This window comes from Phaethon aethereus (assembly GCF_964289735.1).
Source record: "Phaethon aethereus genome assembly, chromosome: 1".
Classification (NCBI taxonomy): domain Eukaryota; kingdom Metazoa; phylum Chordata; class Aves; order Phaethontiformes; family Phaethontidae; genus Phaethon; species Phaethon aethereus.
This window is the reverse complement of record NC_138575.1, coordinates 26,024,154-26,046,301: the sequence shown is the minus strand read 5'-3', so window position 1 is coordinate 26,046,301 and position 22,148 is coordinate 26,024,154. Positions and strand designations below refer to the sequence as shown.

The window sequence follows — 22,148 nt, the reverse complement described above, 5'->3', positions numbered from 1 at the left end:
CTGCAGGACATTTTAAACTGTTACTGTTATGAAAATTAGGCACATACTGAAGTTGTTTGTTGAAACAGAACACTTTTGCATCTTGTTAAAATTAATAAATAATAAATTAATAAATTAGTAAGAGCTCACCACCAGACTCCTGGCTTTTCCCATCCTGACATGTTGGGACAGACCTCACCAAGACCCCCACAAACAAAAGTATGCCCCAGACAGTCTGTGTTCACATGAAACTCAGCCCCAGCAGCCACACTTGCCTCTCCTCTGCCCTCTCAACGGTCTTGCAAAATTTTAAAGGATGCTGCATCTACGCTTCCCTTCTGGAAGTTTGCTAATTCTCTGGTGTGATTATCTCCAACTTTACAGCAACTGTAGTTTTATAACTATTTAAAGGAAGTCCTGAAAACTAGTTGCCTAAAGCACTTACTTGGGGAAGCTGACAACATTACACTCCTAGAGGTGTTCTCTTGCTTTTTGAAAGAAATGGAGTTGACTGGTGAGCACGCTACAAGCAGGAAGCATATTACTCAAGGAAAGTAAAGTAGCTATATGCAGTAGAAAATTATCTGCTTCACAGATGGGGCTTACTGCATGAAAAATGGTATACACAATGCAAACTGAAGATGCTTAAAATCTGACAATTAGTTTGCCACCACCACTGCTTGTCTTAAAATCTGACAATTAGTTTGCCACCACCACTGCTTGTCCCTGTACTCCCTGAAATGTTCTCTTAGCAAATCCTAACTCAGCACACTTGTGTCTTGTCTCACCAAGGGAGTATATCAGTTTCATGTTTTGAATGTGTCTGTGTTCATCCACTAATCCAGCACTATTATTAGGTCCTATAAGAATAGTCCCATGTGTACACAGAAATCATACAGGCAAGCTAAGCCACAGAGAGAAATTTTCATGATTTTGACAGCCCTCCTTTTCTCTCACCCATACTCCCTTGTTTTAAATTCTCTTGTGGGTTTCTCCTCCCACCTATTCCTGCATCCAGGTTTCTCATTTGATTTGGCTGGGTACCACAACTGCATTTTGGGGTGGCTTCCTCCTCTTCCTAAGAAGAAAAGGCTGGATCATGGGGCAAAACCCTGGAAATCATCTCACAAAATCACAAACCCTCTTGTTCCACTACTGGTACAACTTGATGCATGATATATACACATAATTTCTGTAACTTCCAGAAACATCTTTGTCTTCCATTCCTGAATGATGTCCAATGCAAACTGAACCTGGGAGAGAGAGCGACTATGGGGGAAATGTGTCATCAAGTTTCAGTTCCTTATTGCTACTGGTATTTCAAGGAAGTGCCTTTGTTGCTGAATGTCTGGACAGTAATATTTTTTTTTTCTTGAACACAATGATCTGAAAGCAAGAACTATTTTCTTGAAAACATCCTTGTAGAGTAATGGGAAATTATGTATCAATCACTTTTATCTAAGGATACTAATGCGATCAGCTCGCTCCGTTTTTGCTCACCTGCCTCACACTTGCTAAGAATTTTGAAACTTTTAGCTATTTTCAACCATATGACACACAGGGGTGGAGATATCAGATATATGAAGTTTCATGAAAACAGGCAGCTAAGTAGCAGGCAGAGATTATTAGGGTTTCCACTGAGAAAAAGGCAGCGGCATAGGCTCATCTCTTATTAAACACTTGAGAATCCACCCTTGAGAGCACCTATGAGTCCATTACAAACATGCTCCATTATTTACACTGCTCTTGTAAGAGAGCATAGAACTCCTTGTTAGCTATTTCTGGCATAATTATTCGCGTATCAGGCACTCAAACCAGTGCTATTTTTCCTTATATTTATATATTTATATATCTTAAAACTGTAGCATCTGTGATCAGCAATAATAACCACTGAGAAGGATTTGGATATTAATGCAAAGGTGTGGAAGCTTGCCCATACGCTGTGTTTTTCACAGTAAACAGCTGATGAGGAACAAAAGGTGGCTGGTATCAAGCTACATATTAGGCTGATTTTTCAAGGCAACTTTGAGCTTAAAAACAACACTAAGAATACGACTGTGTCAATTAAGTCAATTTTGCTATTTTTTAGTGAATCAGTGCAGGACTGGCATTAATCAGGCAATCACAGTTACTTGAAGGGATGAGCTCGTAGTTTACTGTCTTCTGAGCACACCACAGAAATGCTCTGCTACAAGCGCTACTCTGGGAATTATAATAATAAAGCCTCATGGGCAGGAGGGCAACTCTTGTTATTCCACAGTCAGAATGAAATTTAAAGAAGTCACAGGCAATAAAAGCTGTTCAACTTAAAAAGGTGAATCATTTTCCAAACAGCCTGATAGCAGTCTTTGCAGGGAAGTGAAACTTTACAAAATGATACCAAGACTCTTAATCTGACTGCAACTCCACAGAGATCCCTCTGTAGGTGGGCATGCACATGAGAGAGCCATCTCGGATCGACAACTCGGTAAGCATTCTGTTTTCCCAGGGCTGAGGACATGGCAGCTCTGATTTACCCATCTGGAGATCTCTGTCAAGGATTACTGCAGGGCAGGGAAAGAACTCAGAGTGCAGGGGTAGGTGATATAGTTGAGTATCATCAGCAGACTCATGGCACTCTACCCTATGATTAGAATTGATCTTGCCAAAAGGTACCACCTTGTGCATCAAAGCAAATGGGAAACAAGAGATCCTTGAGGAAATGCCACACTTCAAATCCCTCAACTACCACTTGTGTTCAAAGCTATGTAGCTTAATTCTCCATTGTCTTGTCAATATAGACTCCCCACACCCTCTTCATATGAGCCATCTCATGTTCACACAAACAACAACAAAATGAAAGTCTATGCCAGGGCAAGCTAATGCATATACAATACTGATGGAAAACGGATTGCAGGAACAGAGAGATCCCAAATGAAAAATTCTTGAGGTACTTAAGTTTAAAATGGAAGTTATTCAACTTCTACACATTAGGTTGCTGAAATATATTAAAATATGACAAGAAAAGCCCAGATATGAAGAGTACAGTCTAATAACACAGCACTGTAATGAGGTTTCTCCTCTAATAGCAGGAAGAGAATCGACTGTGCTTGTGTACATCAGAAGCTGTGGGGCTTGCTTCGCTTTTGTTTATACAGGCAAAGTTTAGGAGTTATCCTGGAGTCAGTGTGTTAAGCCGTCCTCAAGAGCTTCTGCAGAATCAAAGGAAAGGAAGAATGATACAGGTTAACACGAGTCTCTTTTCCACTAACAAAATTATCACTTTGGCAGACAGTCTACAATTATCATGCTCTCCACAGGATCCTCTGGAAGGCACCACTTGGATTTTCTGGCATATTTTAAAATACAAAATAAAACCAGTAAATTTCAGGAAGGAAACTTCCTTTGGCTCCAACCAAAGAGAATAGAATTCTAACCAAATAGAATCCAATTCTATTCATAGCGGTTGAAAAATCACCCAATAACCTGTAAAAAGAAAGTTTGTAGTTCCATTCATTGCCTGTTGATATCACATTCTGCCTCCACAGAGCATTTATTAACCATTTGCTTAAATTGTGGTGAAAACTGCAAATTGTTGTGTATTTTTACATAACAGACACACTTTAAATGTGAACTTGAAAGATGTACTGTGTGGAAGCAAGCTGAAAATTTATTTCATCTTTACAAGACAGAGTGACATGGACAGCTTCTTGCACAATTTTCTTGTGCTTAAAACAAGCATTCAGTCAAAAAGGTTATTGGATATTCTGGTAAGCGATAATACAGCTTGAGTTAGCCCTCAATATCAGCAACCAAAACACATAGCTCTTCGCTGAAGGCAGGTTATGATTTCAAAGCAACTCCTAATAGGACTGAGCAAAAATTTTAGGTCCCTGATCTAAGCAAAGATTCTCGCTACAATTAATGAGAAGTGTAAGGTTGGATGAGAGGTATCGGTGTGGGTTTGCCCTGATTACCTTAAATCCAAATTGTTTTCTATCTCCACCCTGTAGTTTAAGATGAGGGCTATGATGTTATACACAAATTCTGGTACGAACGTGGTACTCAGGCTGTAAACAAATCAGGAAGGCGATTCTGTCTTTGGTGGTGTTTGCCACTCCACTACTAGCAACAGCAGCAGTGGAAAAAACATATCAGAGAATTCCTGCTTGAAATCAATAGCCATGATAATGGCAATGGCTTTCAAAAGGCTAACACTCAACATGCTGGTTTTTCTCAATCAGCACCATCACACTGTCTACAGGTGTACCACGGCTGAGTTCGAGCAGGCACACAGACATTCTGCTGAGCAATGCTTGATGGAAAATGAAGATTATGAGTTAACTTTATAACACTGCTAGTTTTGACCGATTCGTGCCAACGTAGTAATGCAATGATGCTGAGGAACAGCACAGTACATAGTGTCAGGAAGTAATACTTGGGAAGAAAACTTGGTGAGGAAAGGAGCAGAATATTTTATATACCATTGAAAAACCTCTAAAATAGGCCACATATATAGACTCTTCATGTAACTAGGCATATGCCACTCAAAGATATCTCTGACACCATCTTAAATGAAGAGGAATTAATACATGTCTGTCATGAAGTGCTAAAAACCTGATTAATCTGAGTAACTAAACAATTATAGAAAGTAAATTGCCCTCTAGAGCAGGCCCATTCATAATACAATTTATAGGCTCTGTGGACAAAAAATAACATGGCTATTCCAGAAAATAAGACACAACCCTGGGACAACCATGTATTTCTTCCCTCTACGAATATCCAATTCTGGAAAAAAATTGGATGGTTTTCTCTGGGTATGGTTTTCTCTGTAAAATCTGCAAAGCTTTACAGTCAGGCATAGTTGTGTATGAACAATAGAAACTCTGGAGATCATTAAAATGTATACTATAAAAGCAGCTACAATACCTTTTTCAAACTTTTTCATTTCGAAAAATCACCACAAATTTATCTACAGTCTATTACTCATCTCCACAGTAAATGTAATTTTTTAAATAACTTTTTGTTATTTGTTAGCTCTTGTCAGAAAAGCTGAAATATTTTGTAGGACAGGAAGATCATACTCCTCCATTCATTTTTTTAAGTAATTCTTCCGTTAGACTTAACAGGAAAGCAATCACTGATGAACTCACTGGTGAACTATTAATTATTATGGAATAAGGACCGAAAAAAATGGAGAAGCTTAAACTGACTCAAAATGGAGTGCTTCATAACAGAAATGTGAAGCTTCAGACAGGACTCACCTTTCCTGCTTGCTTTTACTTCATTAAAAGCTATACCCTGTATTGGGAAATGCATTTTTTTCTCATTGTTAAATGAATATTGGCTTTGAAGTATTCAGCTCAAATCTTGTACAGTGTTTTGTATACTATGTAAAATAACACATTTAGCATTACGTGAATAGCAAAGACTATGTATTTTCATTATCGCACAGTCTAATATTGTATTTTAGTGACATAGTTATAAAAATAGTCTTACATGTAAGTTTTCTTTAATGCTGTAAATGTTAGATTGTTTCTTTATTGTTAGGAGTTTGCTCATGTCAGGTTTACGTGAAAACTGACTCCTGCATCAAAGATTTAGAGCTCATTTAATGCTCTTGAGATAGAATAACACGCAGGTGTCAGTCCTCCAAATTTCACTGAAGATTAACCTGATATGCAATATGGTGACCTAACAGTTCTTCATTTGAAAGAAATCTGAAAAGTAATCTCTGATATAGCCGGAGAGTGAGAATAACCCAGTGGGATTTCCACCTCTTCATTTCCTAATGAGTTTTTTGATAATGAGAGGTGACTTTGCAGTCACTGTGGGCTCTATTATGGCTAATTTACTCCACTTCGCTCTCCTTGTTAATTATTAACACTAGCCTTTTTATCCTCATGAGACCACGTTCCAGTTTTTCCCTTTTTAGATTTTTGTTCTCAATCTATCTTTACGAAGGTGATAGTTTTCAGGGAAAGGTTTTCACTTAGGGTAAAGCCAGAATTATTTATTTCATTTTGGAAGATTGTAAAATTGATTATATAAGCATGGGGAGCTCTTTGTAATGGCTTTAATGCACTTGAAAGGTGAAAAGGCTGTTAATTAAAGAACAAGCACTGAGGTATGTTCCACTTGGGAATCAGTTCTTGGTAGAATGGTCACTTGCCACTTGCTAACATACCCACCGATTAAAAGGCGACTAATTTCCACGGTTGCTTTCTAATAGTTTGGGGGGGAAAAAAAAGTATGTAATTTTCCAGATGGCTTTCACTGCCAGAAACTGCCATTTACTATATCTATTACCATTAGGGAATTACCAAAATTGGTATACAGGTGTGACATTTCATACAGCAGGCATTTCTTACCCTTCAGTTAAGGTTTTACAACCTTGCTAATAACTGCTTTGACATGAAAATTTTCATAAAATGTCTTTCCTAAGGCTGTTTTATAATCATTTAGCATTACTATCCATTTAGTCTTTTAAGGAAAGAAAAACCAGTAGCCTACCAGCAACCTCTCTGCACATGAGGACAACCCTTGTTGGTTTGTATTACTTCTCTCAGGTTGGAACCAAAGTGCAAAGGAACACAAACAACACAGTAACGTAGTTAAAACTGATGCCACAAATCCTTCTTGTAAGACTACTGTAAAATACCCCCACAGCTTTCAGAAACCAAATAATTGTTTTAAGTGCACATAACATCACCACTAGAGATGTGCTTCCTAAACTGAAAATGTAAGATGGTTGGAAAGACATCTGAATATAGGCTTCAGATTTTTAAACTGGATTTTAGATGATCAGACACCCAGTTAAAGTAATGCAGAATCCACCTTGCAGGAGTCTAACTCTTATGACTTCTGCACCAAGATTGAACAATCCCTACACCCTTCTGAGCATCCTTCTAAATTGAGCTTAAATTACAACCATCATGGCAATTTTTATACGTTTCTGTAGTTGCAGTTTTTCCAACAAAGGATCCAGATGAAACATTCATGAATATCTTAAAAACAAAGGGAAACACTAACAGATACATTTTCTTTCACTAGGATAACATGTGAAAAAAGAAATCCTCAGGAATATGGCATTTCATGTGCTGCTAAATGTCAGGGTATGGAAACATAAATTCATGAAAAGAGACCTTTAGGACTGGATGTTAACGTTCTTTCGCTCTGTCCTAGACCACATCCAACGTGGTGCAGTAACAGTGACTTTCAACAGTCCTGTTTAAGATTCATCTTTAGTTTAGTGGCCCTGTCCATTTGCCCCTTTCCCTCCATGAAGTTTGCCACCCACTGTGTTACAGTGAATTGTACATTTGCTAGTTGCTCCATTTCATGATTTGGTGTGGTGGCCAACAGGTACTATACTGAGACAACCTGTGTATTTCAATAAACACTTGGCAGCTAAGGATAACAATAATACTATGATAAATAACAAAGGTGGCAATATATGTAACCTGGGAGAAAAGCTCTTGAATACTATTTTCCGTTCTTTCAGTCAAGCAGTTCCTATACACGGAGCTAAAATTTTTAAAAGCTAGTGAACTTCCAACAGGAATTAAATGAATTTTCCAGGAGGAGTTAAAAATTATTTCTTGTATTTATAAGAAAAAAATCAAATTTTGGAATAACTTCAATCATTGAAAAAAAAGACCATTTGGATCTCCAAAATAATTAAAAAAACAGTAGGTAATTTTCTCATTTAAAAAAAATAGAATATGAGTAAACATATAAAACATAGCACAAATTTTTTTTCTTTATGATGCCTTAAAATGTTAGGATAAATTACCTGTCTGCAAAATAAGGTGTAAGTCAATGTTTTTAAAATAACACCTAATCCATTTTCTTAGGTTTCATTCGTTATTTCCTTAATTCCATTATTAAAATCACTTTCACACAAAACATGCCTAGGACAGCACTGAACTATTATAAAAATATCTCCCTCCAAAGATGAAAAAGCAGCTATTTCAAATTTTGGCCTCCAACTCAAATAATGATACAAGAATACACCAAGTGAAAATAACACTCTGATTTGTTATGTGTGTATTACCACATTCACGCTAAGCCTACAATACCTGTATAGACATAACTAGTCTGAAAGTATTTTGCGTGAAGGCTTAGTGGGAAAAATGAATTACAATTCTATTTAAGCAGTGTAGGTTAAATAGGAAATATCAAATACATGTTATGCTGCTTGTACATCACTGATTTAAAAATGAGCAATTTTTGACACTCAGTGGTTAAGGGACCTCCAGAATAAGGACTGAAATGGTGCAGGGACGGAGAGAAACTGCTCAACCTCCAAGAAATGGAGCACCAGGATATATATCACGAACACGGGCGCTGCGACTTTTATTTTGAGAATTATATTAATTACAAACACATTTCTAAGGTGTGGGCACACTGAAAAATCTTATGCACAGAGTAAGTAAAAAACTTCAGATCTTACTGTCATTCCTGAGGGCGTTATTCAGCAGCTGGAAAAGTGGGAAGCTGTCCCAGGAGTCCTGTGGCTGTGCCTCGAGTGCTGAATCCATATCGACAGAATAAAGAGACAAAAACTTCTCTGCATGCTCAGCCAATAATTCTGGCCACCATGCGAACGCCTGCAAACATGACAAAATACAATTACTAAACACCAGTCATGAAGCAAAGAGATATGTCGTACCTATGGCAAAATACATTTGGATATGTCACTTCACATCCTGTTTCATTTGGGGACGATGAACGGGACAAGTGTAAAATGTGAAAATATTTTATAAAACCTTGCATCAAAAATGTAAGAAATCAAATAGATTATGCTGGGAAAGATGATACAGTCACAACAAAAATGTAACACACAAAATCAAAAAAAGAGAATAAATCCCTGCAATTCTTTTTGCCAGAGAGCAAAGAAAAGAATGAAGGACTCAGCCTTGAAAAATTACTGTATATGCCTCTTTTTTATTTCATTCAATTCCAAGGCTGTAAGTAATCAGGTTAATTTATTTCTAAAATAAATTATTGTGAATACATTTTGCACTCATCTGTTAATCAGAAGGAATGGTTTTAGTGTGAAATTTTGTTCCTTGAAGTCTAAGGGTTTTTATGATAGATACAGAGTGCTTTTTAATACCTATTTTGCCTTAAAGACGTCAGCTTGTCCTGAGGATGGCACCCAGTTTTCCTTCCACAAATGCTATAAAAACATCTTCAGAAATTCACTCACATCTATATTAATTTACAGTAACTTAACAACATGTTGGAATATACAGTTTTCTTTGGTAAAGATTTAGAATCTTAGGTAATCTTAGCTAAAAAGAAGAAATCTGTGAAAAATAGTGTGTCAGCAAGTAAAGCCAGCTCCACATTAAAGACTGCTTCACATATAACTCTTGTATCTTTCCACTGTCACTTAAATCTAGGCTTTGAAAGGTCAGTATTGAAGCTGAGATTGGATCAGAGGGAGCTGTATGATCCTGGAGTTAAAGATGAAGGTGAAGTGAGCTTATGAAATAGGATGAATATCACACACTGCTGAGAGTGCTTTGCTCACAAAGTTCAGAAAAATATCTGACAGTGAGAAATACCTACATATACTAGATAAGAAAATGTCTTTGCTTTCAAACTTAGGCCTCTCATTTTGAATACCTAATTTTGAATATTTTCGAGTTACCAGCATGGGGCATATGCAGCCTGATCTATACAAGTGCTGAGTTCCCACAACTTCAAATAAAGTCATAGAAAACCACACTTGCATTTCTGAAATGCAGGTCCTAGGTAATGTAGAATTATGTACTCAGGTTGAAAGGCATCACATTAAAGAGAACTTCTGAAAAGTGGTCTACAAATATGTTTTTGAACTTTCTGAAGACAGCCTGTAATTCTTTTTGACATGGGGAAAATAGAGAAAAGATGGATTGGCAAGAGGTTTTAAAGAAATGCTGAGCATCCTCTGTTATTACTGAAAAGTACTTCGTGTGTTGCAGTGTCAGGATTGAAGGATGCTGATTGGCACCATAGTGAAACGGACAGATGAGGCTTCACAAATTTTGGCAAGAGTTTGAAATGGAGTCTTTTTCCTCAAATTGGAAGAAGTTTCTCATTAGTATATTCTGTTTAAATCAGAGCTTATTAAAGGAACAGACTCCTTACCCCAGAAAAAAACGAAATGCAAAGAAATAAAGAAAGAAGAAAAATGTTTACAGGCGTTGGTAGGTGTCCCTTTTAAGTAAACAAATCTCTTTTCAGAAAGTATTGCCAAAACCTCAAATCGAAAAGCAGAAAACCAGCACATTTGCTTTCCATCTTCTTCCCCTTTGCAGATGACACTGTGAACTCAGACAGAAATTCTTCTGACCCTCTCAAGAACTACCCATCATTGCTTTGGCAGCAAGCAAGCAAGAACAGAAAAACAAATACTACAGCTACGATAGTTCTTCAGTCATTAGGGATAATATGAAAGCAGGCTAAAGGCAATTAGCAATTGGTGACACACATTCTAAGAGAACAAAAACACTGACCCGATTAAAGGAAGACTGAAGTTCTTAAATTCTAGAAAGACACACAAATGTGGCAATACAACACCAGAAATCATCAGCACAATTTATGCTACACATTCAATGCACAGTTCCATGCTATTAACAGTGAAAAGTAATGCTTAGTTCATCAGGACTCACATACCTCTCTTCCCTTTGGGAATCCCAGAAATTTGGAAGTGTTATGATTAAAAAGAAAAAAAAATGTAGTATTAAAAAATGTGACATACTATTTTAGAGATTATTGACCCTTTTTGTCAACTGCACCATCAAACACTGAACATTTACTTAACATTGTGATGTGAAGTCACCATACTTAATCTTCAGTCTCAGATATATTTTAATATTCAAATTCTGCGTGGTCTATAAATTTCAGTAAAATTGAACATTACATGAATGAAAGAAGGGGAAAATAATATTGAAATTATCTTTATTCTTTTCAATCTGTCTTAGACTAGACTGAAAACTTTTGCTGAATTGATTTTTCTGAAGGCACATGCAATATATTTACCTTTCTGAAAAATACCGCATCTCTAACTGCAAATAAGTAGTACGGAAAGTAATCTTTGAAAAGAGATGTTTAATCATACATAGTAATTTGATCTGTTTCTTCTGCATTATTTTCGACAGAAGTCTAATATTTTTACAGTAATGCAGGTCCTCAAAAGACAAAGACAACAATATATACATTTTATTAAGTAATCATTACAGAGTAACACAGTGGCAACAGTGGTGCAGAACAGGACCTCCAGGGAATTCATTGCAAATCATCAAAACAGATGTTTCTTCAGTGTAAGATAAAACATCTATAACAAGTTCACACATGACAGATGTAAGCTAAAAACTAGATTCCATAGTGTGAGATAAAACCAGATGTTTTGAATGATCATATTTATAACTATATATACGAAATCATGTTTATCCACTTGCATATTTTCCCCCAAAATATTTAGAGTTTTTTGAGAACATTTCTAAAACAATTTCCTGAACCTTAGAAATCTGTATTTATTAATTAAATCTTAATAATATATAAAACTGTGTGTACGTGGCCAAGTTTATTCTTGTAACTCCTTAATATAAAAGGTGCTATAATTCCAAATAGTCTAAATATTATGGTTTCTGTATCATGAAGCAAAAGACTTGAGAGTGTGAAACATGAAATTGTTCTATTTTATCACTTCTACCTTATAATACCATTTTAAAAAGTGCAAGTTTAAAAGCAGTACTTTGCCAAACAACAGAAGAGCAATGTGAATGTGATTATTATACCCATCATTATTTTTACATTAAAATCAAGATCTCTACAGCATGATAAAAACTAGCATTCGGTTATATTTTCTTTCTATTTTGAATGAGAGGTGAAAAGTTGGAAGGAACAACTGTATAAGGCTATGGATGTTTTCCGTACCATTTCATCACCTCCAGCACAAAGATGCTTTCTCTATTTTATGCTCTTTAATTTTCATTTCTAAACCTGCAGTTCATTCAAGCGAATTCAAGTAGAGTTTTATTTCACTTCACTTTTCATAAGCTTCAAGTCTCTTATTCCTCTGTAAATGTGAACTGCCTTAAACATATGTCAGAAAGTAAAGCTAAAATGTTTCTTGACAGAATTACTTCGCATCAGAGGAGAAGAAATCTGGGAACAAACCATTCTCTACAGAAAATGCAGTTATGGCCTCACCTCTGAATGATGTTCTTCATTTTGCTGCAATACTTCAATACAGAGTTCTGCAAGGTGAAGAACCTCTTCCAGTTTTCTAGCAGGTGTTGCTTGGTTCATGGTTTCTATTGGAATATAAAATGCAAACCAAGATTGCTTTAGTTAGAAATAAGATTCAACAGTAAGAGAAAACGATGTCAGAAAGGAATGGGAATGGTGCAAAGTTACAATTTCTTCAAGTATTAGCAATTTCACGTGTTAAGGACAATCCTTTAATACAAGTAAATGCAGCTGAATGTCCAGATCCCTAGAAAGAGAAAATATTTAATTCACAACAGAATCATTGATCATTATAAACATTATCCAATTTAGTATGCCAGAGCTAACAGGTGCGCATGTATTAGATGCTCAACTTCTGCAACAAGCAAGTTCTAATTCTCTTCAAGGTCAGACATACAAAGACAGCAGACACTAGAGACCTTTTTGTTATTGTATCGCCAGTACAACGCTGCTCTTGCTAGCTGACTCATTACTGTCAGCAGCAAGATCCATGCATTTTGCAGCAGTCAAAATGTTTAATCGAAATAAGGTACTATGTTAGGCGTATTTAAAAATAAAAGTACAATAATCATTCAAATAACTAATTTATAATAACAACAACTAATTATTCAAATAACTAATTTTCTACCTGCTGTTCAGCAACAAGAGTGAATCTGCATTCTTTTCAGTACCATAGTGAAAAGTAGCACTATAAAATAAAGAAGTTATAACAGAATTGACACAAAACTACTACAATGCCACATAAGAGAAAGCAAGGACAAATGTAACAGTTACAAATGACATGAAGATCACTCATTCTACAGAGGAGACTTCAAAAAGAAAGCAAACAACAAAGGTAAAACAAATGTAACTAAAACACTGGCAGGACAATTAAACTCAGTCTAATTTGCAATAAAAAAAAAATTCAGAGGACTAGATCCCAGGAAGTCACGTGAGATAAAGCAAGAGACCGACTGAAATATTCTACAATCATAGTTTAATCAGTGAAAGTAATTTGTCCAACTTCTTAATTTGTATCATTAGAAATAACTTCAGATTTAGCTATCTGAGCTTGTTTATCTAACAAAGCTCTTGTCCCTAAGTGTAAACCATGGCATGGAAATGATGTTGTACAATATAGTCATATATAAAGTTTGGGCACATTAACCAGGTTTGCAGAGGACTTAGGAAGCTGTTAACACAAGGTGAGTGAGGGTCTCAGGAATCCTATTTTCTCATTTACCATGCATATTCATGGATCACATGAATAGTAAGTCACATGAATACACATATTCATATGCAGAAAATTCTGCTGACCTTTCTTTCCCACTTAATGTATTCATCATGGCAGAAAACATTAGCAGATTAATCAAAAAACTTACATAATCTCTTTGGTGTCAGTAAGAATATCAAACTGCATGCACTAAGTATTTTTAACACTTAACATTTCTGGCAAGTCAAAAGAACTTCGCAGACATCTCAAAGGCAGGTGACCTTCAGCACCAACACACTGATGCATAGTACCTTGATGAAATATATAGCTTTAATGTAATTTTTGATGAAACATTGGAATAGAACCTCCAGCAAACATCTCCTTACAGGTGACTACAAAACCACATCATCTTCATGCAAAAAACAAAGAGGCAAATTAGTTACCGAAGCAACTACCAACAAGTTTTCAAAGCTCATTAAAATAGGCTACATGAGCAGACATGTTCAAATAACATGATTTCCAAAACCACAATCTAACTCAAGAAAGAGTTATTGTATGAACATGGACCAAGCACAAAACACACATCAGGACACAAAACTACATTCGCAATGTCAAGATCATGGTTATTAATACTGTACTGAATTTGCAAATTTCATACTGTAGAACAATTATAGGAATATAACCACAACTAAATTAATGTATTATGTTAGGTGAGATTAGAAAGGATTGGTCCAGCACCTATTATTTAGGTTATAGTATAAAGACTACTATTGGATTCAGACTTAACACTGGTTTTTATGCTTATCCTGGACTGAAACTCCTGTTTCCTCCTGCGGTCAGTGTCTTCCCCTCCCAGAACACACAGCAAATACTATTGATACAGCTGATACATCACTATCAGTATCACTAATGTTAATGAGTCTTAGGAATAAACTAGCGATATTAATACAGAGCATGACTGGCACATCTGATTTCAGCATGAACAACTCATTTTATTACAAATTCAGCGTGCTCTTCATAGACCTTACCACTAACCAAGTAAAAAAATAATTGCACTAATTCCTAATGAAACTAAATAAGCTTTAAACTATCAAAAATTATATCCTAGAAAGGGTTGTCTAAATCACTAAGAAAGTAATTCTGATAATTGTAATGAATCTGATGTTGCATTTTTACATTGGAGTAAGTTCACTTATTCCACACCTGAAATAAGTCCAAGATAGCCTAAAAACAGCTACTGAGCAGACATCATTATCAGTAGGGAGAGCAGAAAAAAGACCACAGATTTACTAGCTAACTGTAAGATTATCCTGAACCAGCACTGTGATGAGATCATGACGAAGAGAAACATGGTCTCAGGGAAGTACGAATTCCGTTGAGCAAGGCACTGACTGGTCACCTGCGTTGATGTGATGAATTTCAATCAGAAATGGCATTGAAAGGAGAGTCTGATTTTGTTTGTGCATTTGTTTGTTTGAAAGGCATAAGCCGCCTAATAAAATGAAGGATGAAAAACGGGATCAGAAGGGCTCCTATACAGGCAGTGTGGGAACACAGTTGCTCCCACAGTGGGAACACTTGGGAAGGAGACGTCCTACTTATGAACAGGGATGATGCTGGCATAAAAATAAATCAGTCATGATAAATTGTTTAATCCAGAAATTGCAAGGATTTCAGTCATTATGGGACTAATGTTAAGGAATAATTTTTTCAATAGGATTAGTGTCTTTAGGAGGAAAAAGAGGATGAAAACTGTACATTTCCCTTTGAGGTGAGTATGGCAAGTATCTGAATGATGTTTCATGACAGGAATGACAAGAAATGTGGGACAGATTAGGCTCAATGAATTCCAGTTTCAAGTTTGCATGAAATTCCCCATACTACTATTTACTAGTTTATTGGAGAACTATTTACTACTTGCTAAAAATATGCAAATTACTCTTGATGCTTCATACAGCTTTCAATAATATTTTAAAAATAATTATTTTCCTTTAAGATTTATTGATAAGAAAAGGTGGCAGATAATTGCACTCACTCTGCATCCTTGGACAAATCTCTCTTAATTTTGTTGTCATTTACTTATTCACAGAATAAATCAATACATGCAATTTTAGTTGGATGGTATACACTTCCCTACATTTTGCTTAGGCTTCACCTAAAGCTTCCTTTTCCATCTGTAAGTTACCACATCAGCTAGTCTTCTCTGTAACTAATGACCTTTCTCTTTTGAAAATACAGTGAATATATGTTACGGATAACTACCATTTACACAGGTGTATAAACAAGGCACCATGAGAGAGAAATTGAGAGAAAAAGAACTAAATATTAACTTTTTTTACCAAGCAAATAGTACATTTGAAATATGAGTACCAATAAACTGTTATCTGGAAGTTTTAGAACCTCCAAAACGTCTGAGCAAAATACTGTGCTTGTTTTTCTAAGTGTAAAAAATATTACAGGAATGGAAATCAGTGCTGTCAGCTTTCATTAAATTCATGATGTCTTTCTCCCCACAATTACTAAGGGTTGTTAAGATGTGTTTACACTGCTCAAACTAACAAGTTGCAGCAGGAGTCAAGTCAGTAAATATGCTGCTTGACATCTTTTAGAAAATAAACAGAAAAAGCCATCAATCATCTGTTTTCAGCTTCACATTCTACCGAAATGAAAAAGCAAGCCAGGCTTTGCAAATAATGGATGCTTTCTCAAGTAAGCATTATCACTGAGTCACAGAGGTACCAAGAAAATATTGTTAAATGAGCTAAGTTAACTGACTAAGATGCTATTGAAATGATAAGGTGACTTCTTCATGGCCCAACAGAGCCTAGGGCCAGAAGGGACTGTAAGATCATCCAGTCTGACCTCCTGTGTCACACAGGTCACAGAACTTCTCCCCGTTCCTCCTTTCCTGAGCCCATCAGTATGGCTAAAACCTAACATCAGTATATCCAAAACCTAACTTAATCTTGCTTTCCTGAAGATAGTTTATCCTTGAAGACAAACGTACAATTCACCTCTTTCTTTTTCTCCCTAGCATGTAAGCTGTTAAACGTGTGTGTTTAATTTCTCATTGGCATTTGCTGAGCACAAGAATCTGCTGATTAAAGAGGTGCTTCTCCTCCTCAGGTGTGAGCGCAGTGCAGCTGGGAGGTACCTGTCTGGCCTGCCAGTCCTCCCCCCATGGCAGAGCTTATATCCCTTACTGGTTTTCCCTGTCCTGTATTTCACCCCTCCTCCTTTTCTTCAAACAAGCATATCGAGACCAAGACACTCAGGAGACCCAGCCAGTCTCCAGGCCAGAGGATCTCCTACAGACCAATAGCAGGGATACTGGAAAAAATGTTGTGTGCCACTTGAGAATGGCTGCTCCCTTGGATCACCACTTCCCTCAACAGCCAAGGACTCCGAGAGGCACCACATTCAGGTACCTCCTCATCCAGCCAGCTAGATGGGGCTGGAGACTTCTGCAGTGATGTTGCAGCTTAGGAGTTGGTCAAGCCCATTTTATGCCAAACCGCAACTGAAGATTGAGTTTGCATTTTGATCCTTCATGTCAGACAACTGGCATTTGTTTTCATTTTCATCTGCACTGTTGCACTGGTTGCTGGCAGCACTCAGCTGTTGTGCTGATTAACATTAATACTAGTAGCATTCAAGCCCGCAGAAAGTGCAAGATGTCTACTAATGGAGGTGTCTGACCATCAACTAATTCGTTTCTATGCACGTGCCAGAATTAGACCCACAGGAGGGCAGATAAAGCGATGACTGCTGGCTGTCAAACTCCTTACAGGATGTGCTGCACACACATAGTGCATGGCCTGAGCAAGTTTTGGAGTTTCCGAAGGAATATTGCCTGTTTGGATGTTGTGCAGAGGGACCTAAATGTCATGTACTTCTTTCCAAATCCAGTTGTAGCGCATGCAGCCTAAATGAGCTACCCTTTTTTCTATACCAGCTGTCTTGGGAATCAGACTGATTCACTCCATGTTGGAGCTTGGGAGTGAACTCATATTCATAGTATCACAGAATCATTAAGGTTGGAAAAGACCTTTAAGATCATCAAGTCCAACCGTCCACCCAACACCAGTATGCCCACTAAACCATGTCCCGAAGTGCCACGTCTACACATTTTTTTAACACCTCCAGTGATGGTGACTCCACCACCTCCCCGGGCAGCCTGTTCCAATGCTTGACCACCCTCTCGGTGAAGAAATTTTTCCTAATCTAAACCTCCCCTGGCACAACTTGAGGCCATTTCCTCTCGTTCTATCGCTGGTTACTTGGGAGAAGAGACCAACATCCACCTCACCACAACCCCCTTTCAGGTAGTTATAGAGAGCGATAAGGTCTCTCCTCAGCCTCCTCTTCTCCAGACTGAACCAGCCCAGTTCCCTCAGCCACTCCTCATAAGACTTGTGCTCCAGCACCTCAACATCCTTCTTGTAGTGAGGGGCCCAAAACTGAACACAGGATTCGAGGTGTGGCCTCACTGGTGCCAAGTACAGGGACACGATCACTTCCCTACTCCTGCTGGCCACACTATTTCTGATACAGGCCAGGATGCTGTTGGCCACCTTGGCCATCTGGGCACACTGCCGGCTCATATTCAGCTGGCTGTCAACCAGCACCCTCAGGTCCATTTCCTCTGGGCAGCTTTCAAACTACTCTTCCCCAAGCCTGTAGCGTTGCATGGGGTTGTTGTGACCCAAGTGCAGGACCCGGCACTTGGTCTTATTAAACCTCATACAGTTGACCTCTGCCCATCGATCCAGCCTGTCCAGATCCTTCTGCAGAGCCCTCCTACCCTCCAGCAGATTAACACTCCCGCCCAACTTGGTGTCATCTGCAAACTTACTGAGGGAGCACTCGATCCTCTCATCCAGATCATCAATAAAGATATTGAACAAGACCGGCCCCAGAACCGAGCCCCGGGGAACACCGCTTGTGACCGGCCACCAACTGGATTTAACTCCATCCACCACAGCACTCTCGGTTCAGCCATCCAGACAGCTTTTCACCCAGCAAAAAGTACACCTGTCTAAGCCATGAGCCGCCAACTGATGCAGAGGAGATGACAGGGAAACCCTGCAGCAAAACAGGCCATAATATAATTTGATAATACGGATACATCATAATTGGAACTGTATGGAACCAACTCTGCTCCAGAGGACCCATTTAATTCAGACCTTTTGACATGTGAAACCAGCAAGATTGCATTTAGATTGGTATCAAAAGCAGTACAAACATGAATAAACTGGAGCTAATATATGTTACTAGACCTGAACTGACTCTCCAGAGTTAATCCGCAACTGGGATAATCTACCCACAGATAATTTAGATTTGACTGTGGTGGATTTTCTTGCAAACTCTCACAGAATTAATTCTGCTTGAAAAAATGAGTAGACATCTGGGAGGACATCCTATATTCTTCTGATTAAAAAAAAATCTAGCCTTATAAAAATAATGGAATTTAGCTGTAGTTATGAAGTTGAAACCAGGTTTTCCATAATTGCTTTCTAAGAATTCAACAGGATTTTTAATTCTAGGGACAAAAAATTTCTACAATCTTACCATTATCAGCTACGTACAGAGATTATGAGATTTGTAAAGAGTTAGATTTCACATCTCCTAGTCTATAATCTATCATTTTATAATGTGGGTCACATAACATACATTTTCAGTTTTTTAAAATTTACCATAGTATTCAATGGAATTACCTTCATGGGACAATCACAGCTTTTTTTTTTTTAAAAAAAGAAAACTTTTGGCTCATGTGAAGCTGGAAAAAATGAAACAACAGATTTGAAGAGGTAAAAGCAGAATAAAAATGGCAGAGATGAAAAGAAACCTCAGTTTTTAATTACTACTGATCAATGGCACTTAATTTATGACTCTCTGTATTCTGGTTTTGGCAACACAGATTCAAGGAGTTGGTATTTTCTTCCTTTCCCTCACTACTAATTTCTCTTCAAAAGGGGAAAGAACTAATGTTCTCAGCACTTTCTGTTCCAGTGGAATAAAACTCAGAGGTAAAAAACATGGCAAACTGAAGAGCTCCAGGAATGAAGGGACCCGAATAATTGGCATACTAGACCAAGAGAAAACTGGCACTTGAAAATGCAGATTTACTAACAAGTGTTTTTAAAAAAATCAATTAATTTTAAGAGTCTAAACTTTTGGGAGTTCCTGAAAGATGACAACAGCAAATCTAATGTCGACTGGTAAGGAGGAGGGAAAGTGATGTTGGCAATTATTAAATTTAAAACGAATTTTGAAGAAATGACTAATTGAGGACATATAATGAACAGAAAACAGAATAAAATGTAACATATTTGCAAAGGTAGGTCGCACTAGACTTGTGCAGTAGCTTTTCTAGATAGGATATTTTCTTAGAAAATAAATTCAGTAGATCTCATCTATTCTGACTTGACTAAAACATTTGATACTGTGCCTCATGGGAAAACTACCAGTTAAGCTGAAGCAAATGAGGATTAAAAAAGAAACTATGTGTTGAATAAAGAAGCTGCCTCAGGAGAAAGGCAATGGGTAGCACTGAGAAAGAGCAAAGAAAGGTTTGTTGAGGAATCCTTGAAGATCCATCTTAGGGCTGAGCTTCCTTAATATTTTCACTAGTGACTTCAGAATAAATGCTAGGAGCGCACTGATAACAATATTGTAAAACACTGGCAATAGACAGCAGGGTCAAAATGCAGTAACAAGAATCAGATAATTCCAAAGAATGAGAGAGAGAAACAAAATTTAATAATGTAAGAGGGAGGGCAATACATTTTGACACATGAACAGCAATAAACATTTGCTATAAACTGGGAACTCGTCAGCTGGAAATGATCAAAAACTCCGACGACTGGGTTGAATTAACTTCACAGAATGGCTGTGTGCCCCAAGCATGTTAACAGACATGAAAAGACAAGTGTTCCTTGAATATATTAGATTAAGCATTTCTGCTATATATAATAGTATATATATATATAGTAGTATATATATATATAATAGTATAATAGTACTACTAGTACTGTGTAAGGCATCTCATGGGGATGACTGCACAGTTCTGGTCACCAATGTTCAAGAAGGCAGAATTTAAAGTTTAACAGAGAAAGGCTCCTCAGATGATACAAAAGAAGAAGAGGAGAGTAAAACTCTGAGAAAGGTGATGAAAGCCGAGGTTGAACAGATATAAAACAATTGTCTAAAAATGCATCACAGGGTGAGGAGGAATTGGAGATGATGAAATTATAATGCAGGAAGGAACTGTCCCTCCTTCATTAGGGATATAGGACAAGGTCAGCATGTTAAAAACCAGGAACTAATTTGACTGCAAGGTGATTCCTACACCTATAGAGCAAACAAGACTTGAAATGGCCTTCGCATCAATGAAGCAGGGGGTGGAGAAGGGGAAGAGCAGTGACAAAGACCGACTCAGTCCAGATGTTAAGAGAGGATGTGGGTATGTTTACTAAGGACCTATCAAGGCATGGACCTAACAATCCAGGGGTTCTTTTACAGACCTCTGCTCCAAAATTGAAATCAGGGATATTTGCCCATATCCTCATCTTTACGTTTAGTTGCACAACAAACGGAGACCAAGAAGGTGTTATGCTGCTGTGCAACTCATTCATTTTTGTTTGTTCAGTGAAATGAACATGCATGGAGAGCTTTAATCAAGTCCTCTCCATACAATGACTCTCTCCACTTGCCTTCTCAATTTCAATAATGTCTGTAGTGTTCTTCTTTTTAAGTCAGATAGATCCTTCTGAGCCTTGAGGGCATTTACATACTATCCTTCCTTTAGAAACTTGTATGTAATGAGTATGTTAACGATCGATGTCCTTTAAAAAACAGCAAACTGTTGAGTTGCTCCTGACCTTCTATTGTATGGAGTTAACAGTAATTCAGCCTTTGGCAGTCTGTCTGATAGAAAGAAACATTGGGATGACAACTGTGATTTATCTTTGAGCAATTGCACACTACGCAGTAACTATTTGCTCTGATTTTAATCAAATTTATTCTCATTCCTTTTATTAAAACTGATTGGCAGAAGGAGCCCAGTACAGTCAGTTACTACAGACTTTTGAAAATAATGAGTTATAAGACAACTACCTCATAATTCAAATCCTTACAATCTGTCTATTGCCTCAGAAATTAGTATCTATGGACAATGACAGATACTGCCCTGTTCGCTTCACAACCATTTACCACTTTAGTCCTTAACCCAGCCCCTTTATTTTTCCACAGCAAGGTAATGCCCTTGTGCTGAAAAATGTATTTACATATAAGTTTCTATCACTTCTCGTAAGCAATGACAGCAGCACTAGCAGAGTCCTTTATGCCTCAGCCATTCAGATTTCGAACAAATTTAAACAGGGAAAACCATTCATTTCTGAGAAGGAATAAATAAATAATTTTATTACTCTGCATTTGTGTTAATGGATGTGTATAAAATGTAAGTAAAAAATATGAATTCTGTATAAGGAAGGCCATCTTTTTTGAAGGAGAGAAAACAGGTGAGGGAGGCATGCAAATTTCTAAAAGCTGTTCATTAGAAGCTATACAAAATGCATCTGAAGAATGCTATTTGTTTCTGGCCTCAGCGTCTGGCTGGTCCAGTTATGTTCAACATTATCTACAGGAAGAGTTAACTCAAGTTAAATACTGAGTAAGACAGGAAAATATGCCATACACAAAATGATCTAAGAAGTACTTTCAGGTAGCAAAGTCTCAAAGGCAGCATGTG

At 37.3% G+C, this 22,148-nt stretch overlaps 1 protein-coding gene across 6 annotated transcripts in view; it reads right to left on the bottom strand.

Annotated features, from left to right (window-relative positions):
- The window catches only part of CADPS2 (calcium dependent secretion activator 2), a gene marked incomplete at both ends in the record, with an annotated part of 316,192 nt that overhangs the window by 51,998 nt on the left and 242,046 nt on the right, over positions 1–22,148 (bottom strand). For all 6 annotated transcript variants that reach the window (XM_082013854.1, XM_082013857.1, XM_082013855.1 and 3 more), the window contains 2 exons: positions 8,414–8,570; positions 12,166–12,269. In XM_082013854.1, coding sequence (XP_081869980.1) covers positions 8,414–8,570; positions 12,166–12,269 — 261 coding nt within the window. The remainder of the gene's footprint in view (positions 1–8,413; positions 8,571–12,165; positions 12,270–22,148) is intronic.